The sequence below is a fragment of the Micropterus dolomieu genome, linkage group LG12, assembly GCF_021292245.1.
Source record: "Micropterus dolomieu isolate WLL.071019.BEF.003 ecotype Adirondacks linkage group LG12, ASM2129224v1, whole genome shotgun sequence".
In the NCBI taxonomy this organism is placed as follows: domain Eukaryota; kingdom Metazoa; phylum Chordata; class Actinopteri; order Centrarchiformes; family Centrarchidae; genus Micropterus; species Micropterus dolomieu.
The window spans coordinates 37,516,116-37,519,712 of NC_060161.1; the positions used below are offsets into that span (position 1 = coordinate 37,516,116).

Consider the following 3,597-nt stretch of genomic DNA (forward strand, 5'->3'; position numbering starts at 1 on the left):
GGAGGGCAAGACACAAAAGGTCATTGCTAAAGAGGCTGGCTGTTCACAGAGCTCTGTGTCCAAGCACATTAATAGAGAGGCGAAGGGAAGGAAAAGATGTGGTAGAAAAGTGTACAAGCAATAGGGATAACCGCACTCTGGAGAGGATTGTGAAATAAACCCCCTTCAAAAATGTGGGGGAGATTCACAAAGAGTGGACTGCAGCTGGAGTCAGTGCTTCAAGAACCACCACACACAGACGTATGCAAGACATGGGTTTCAGCTGTCGCATTCCTTGTGTCAAGCCACTCTTGAACAAGACACAGCGTCAGAAGCGTCTCGCCTGGGCTAAAGACAAAAAGGACTGGACTGCTGCTGAGTGGTCCAAAGTTATGTTCTCTGATGAAAGTAAATTTTGCATTTCCTTTGGAAATCAAGGTCCCAGAGTCTGGAGGAAGAGAGGAGAGGCACAGAATCCACGTTGCTTGAAGTCCAGTGTAAAGTTTCCACAGTCAGTGATGGTTTGGGGTGCCATGTCATCTGCTGGTGTTGGTCCACTGTGTTTTCTGAGGAACTTTATGGAGATGCAGATTTAATTTTCCAACAGGACTTGGCACCTGCACACAGTGCCAAAGCTACCAGTACCTGGTTTAAGGACCATGGTATCCCTGTTCTTAATTGGCCAGCAAACTGGCCTGACCTTAACCCTATAGAAAATCTATGGGGTATTGTGAAGAGGAAGATGCGATACGCCAGACCCAACAATGCAGAAGAGCTGAAGGCCGCTATCAGAGCAACCTGGGCTCTCATAACACCTGAGCAGTGCCACAAACTGATCGACTCCATGCCACACTATTCTAATTATATGACCAGCACCTGTGTGTATATATACCAAACCAACAAAATGAAGAAAAGGTTGAAGCAGAACATAAAAAATAAAGTTGGCAGTCCAGTCTAGTGTCTGATCTTCTTATGGTCCAGCTGTCCTCCCCAGAGATTAAGGAGTGCGATCCACTGGTTGTATAAAAATTTTCGACAGTTACTGTCATTCTGTGGGAAACACTTGTGTATTAGTGAATGTAGTGGTGCATATGGGATGTTGCTCTGGGACGCATCACTTGGGGATGTTCGTTTGGTTACGGGAGGTATGAGGCTGGGAGGGAAGAATTACAGTATACTTACTACAAAAAACGAGACAACCCCACTGTATATATGCAAGCTCTGATCAATATTACCAATTAGGGTATGGGGCGATATGGCGATAATAAAAATTTTATCACGATAAAAACATTTCAAATCATTTGATATTGTCACGATAAATGTCAAATCATTATTTCTTTTCAGGTTTAAAGGCTAAACCAGATGGTTAATTGTGTGGTTAAACTATTCTTAAATGTCAGAACGTGACAAACACTTGATCCCAAACAGTATATCACTTAACATATCCTGTCAAGTTTGTTTTTATAGTTCCCAACCTTTGCGGGGGAAGTAGTGCGCGCCAGAGGTGTGGACTCGAGTCACATGACTTGGACTCGAGTAAGACTCGAGTCACAAAAATGATGACTTTAGACTTGATTTTCCAAAATCAACTCTACTCTGACTTTATAACCAATGACTCGTGACTTCACTTGGACTTGAGCCTTTTGACTGGAGCTGACTTGACACTCCCTATGTTCACATATAAATTCTGAAATAAAAAAACTGTGCTGGCCAGACCGGCGCACTGTGAACGGTTCTTGATCGTTCCCTCTGGCTGGATGAATTTTACGCATGATTCATGCACAACAGCTGGGGACTCTCCACAGCACCAGACAACTTTCTAAACTCTTCTAACTCACGGAAAAAAGAAAGGTCAGGTTGAAACAGTGTAGAGAAACTGCTGCTGCTGTTGCGTGAAGCCTAATTGTAGCAAAATTGCTATATATAGTATTAATAACAACAATAATAGTAATAATAAACAATGCCTAATATTTTAACATTCAGCCCCAGCTATGGTATAGTTTGCATACTGCTTCCACCAATCAAAAAATCAAGTTAATTAAGATTAAACGATAATAGCACCGGGTGCCGTTTCACAAGGACACTTTTTATAATTTATAAATCCAGCGCACCCTAACTGCTATAACTTCCTATTTAACATTAATAGCTTCAGCCTACGGCATCTTGCTCTATAGGCTAAAGGATAAGCAGCTATAGCTAAGAATTAAATGGATATTATTTATTCTAAACCAGGTGTGTTCAGTGTTGCTTTACCTGGTCGTTGCTTGTAAAATATCCACTGTGTCTGTGTTTTCTAACCGATTTGTAGTTTTCTCACCGTTAATTTAAGTCAATGCATCTCCCGACCACAGTTGTATTTCAGCTTTATGTAAAGTAACTTCATCAACTGGAGTTCACCTGTCACCTGCTCTGCTCCCCTCCGTGTGCACACACACACATACACACACACACACACACACACACACACACACCCCTCAGTGACCCATCTGTCACACAAAGCAGTCAACTTGGGGGAACGGCGCTGCTGTCGTCCTCTTGCAGTCTGGATGTTGCTTCAAGTTAATAATGTTGGATTATTTCTTATTTAATGGGCTATTTGGGATATTGGAGGAATGCATATATAGTAGTTTTTGAAAGGAAGTATTACATTTTAAAAGTTCAATAGATTGTTTCCTATTTCAATGAGTAATCCTGTTAAATAATTGTGATCTCAATATTTACCAAAATAATTAGCAGCCCTACATGAACATTTAATTTCATTCATGTAATTATAGAAAATCTGTTATGTGAAACTGCGCCTCTGCCTTCTTTCTGTACAGGCTAAAGCTTCCTTCCTTTACATTTAGTCATTTAGCTGACGCTTTAATCCATAGCGACTTAAAATTGCTATTTATGTCTCGACTTGGGACCTGAGTGCTAAAACTTGAGACTTATTTGTGACTTGTAAAACAATGACTTGGTCCCACCTCTGGCGTTTGCACATTTCCAGCCCTGTTTTGTGAATATACATGGTCCCTTTTGGTTTACATGTTAAAATTACCATAACATTGTATAACATTATTCTTGTCACAAATAAACTGAAGTTTTAATAAATCTAGAAGTGAGTTTCAGACAGACATTAAGGCTAACAGCTTTCACAAAAGTAAAAGGAGCAAAACACAGAGGATCAACAGCGCAAGTAAAGTTTCCCTTAACTGCCGAACCGGAAGTAAACTTCAGCCTTGTCCACTCTTAGCTAGCTAGCATGCTAACACCCAGGCAGCAGGCTACATGCTACAAGAGACCTCCTCCTCCTCCTCCTCCTCCTCCTCCTCCTGCTCCTCCTCCTCCTCCTCCTGCTCCTCTCCGGTTCCGACCGTCACATTAAGTGTGGGTTCTGTAGAGATACGGGGTTCTGATGGCTCCACTGTTGAATCCTGCTACATTACATCTTGTTTACAGTCAATATGAAGCTACGTGTCGGAACCAGGCCGAGCTAACGCCACGTTAGCTTCTTGTTAGCTGCTAGCTGTGTTCATGAACACTGACCTGAACATCGGTGCTATCAGAGCTCGAGCCTGCTGTTTGTCCTCCGGGGACGTTGTTGCTCCGGGGCTCCGGGTCCTGGTTGTCCTCCTC

The 3,597-nt window shown here is 42.3% G+C and overlaps 2 protein-coding genes across 3 annotated transcripts in view; both read right to left on the bottom strand.

Annotated features, from left to right (window-relative positions):
- LOC123980197 (zinc finger protein 239-like) overlaps positions 1-3,590 on the bottom strand; it is a 387,571-nt gene extending 383,981 nt beyond the window's left edge. For both annotated transcript variants that reach the window (XM_046064459.1, XM_046064463.1), the window contains exon 1: positions 3,508-3,590. The gene's annotated coding sequence lies outside the window, so the exon portion shown is untranslated. The remainder of the gene's footprint in view (positions 1-3,507) is intronic.
- Positions 1-3,597, bottom strand: part of LOC123980187 (zinc finger protein 665-like) — an 8,559-nt gene that overhangs the window by 4,458 nt on the left and 504 nt on the right. The window contains exon 2 of the mRNA XM_046064445.1: positions 3,508-3,594. Coding sequence (XP_045920401.1) covers positions 3,508-3,594 — 87 coding nt within the window. The remainder of the gene's footprint in view (positions 1-3,507; positions 3,595-3,597) is intronic.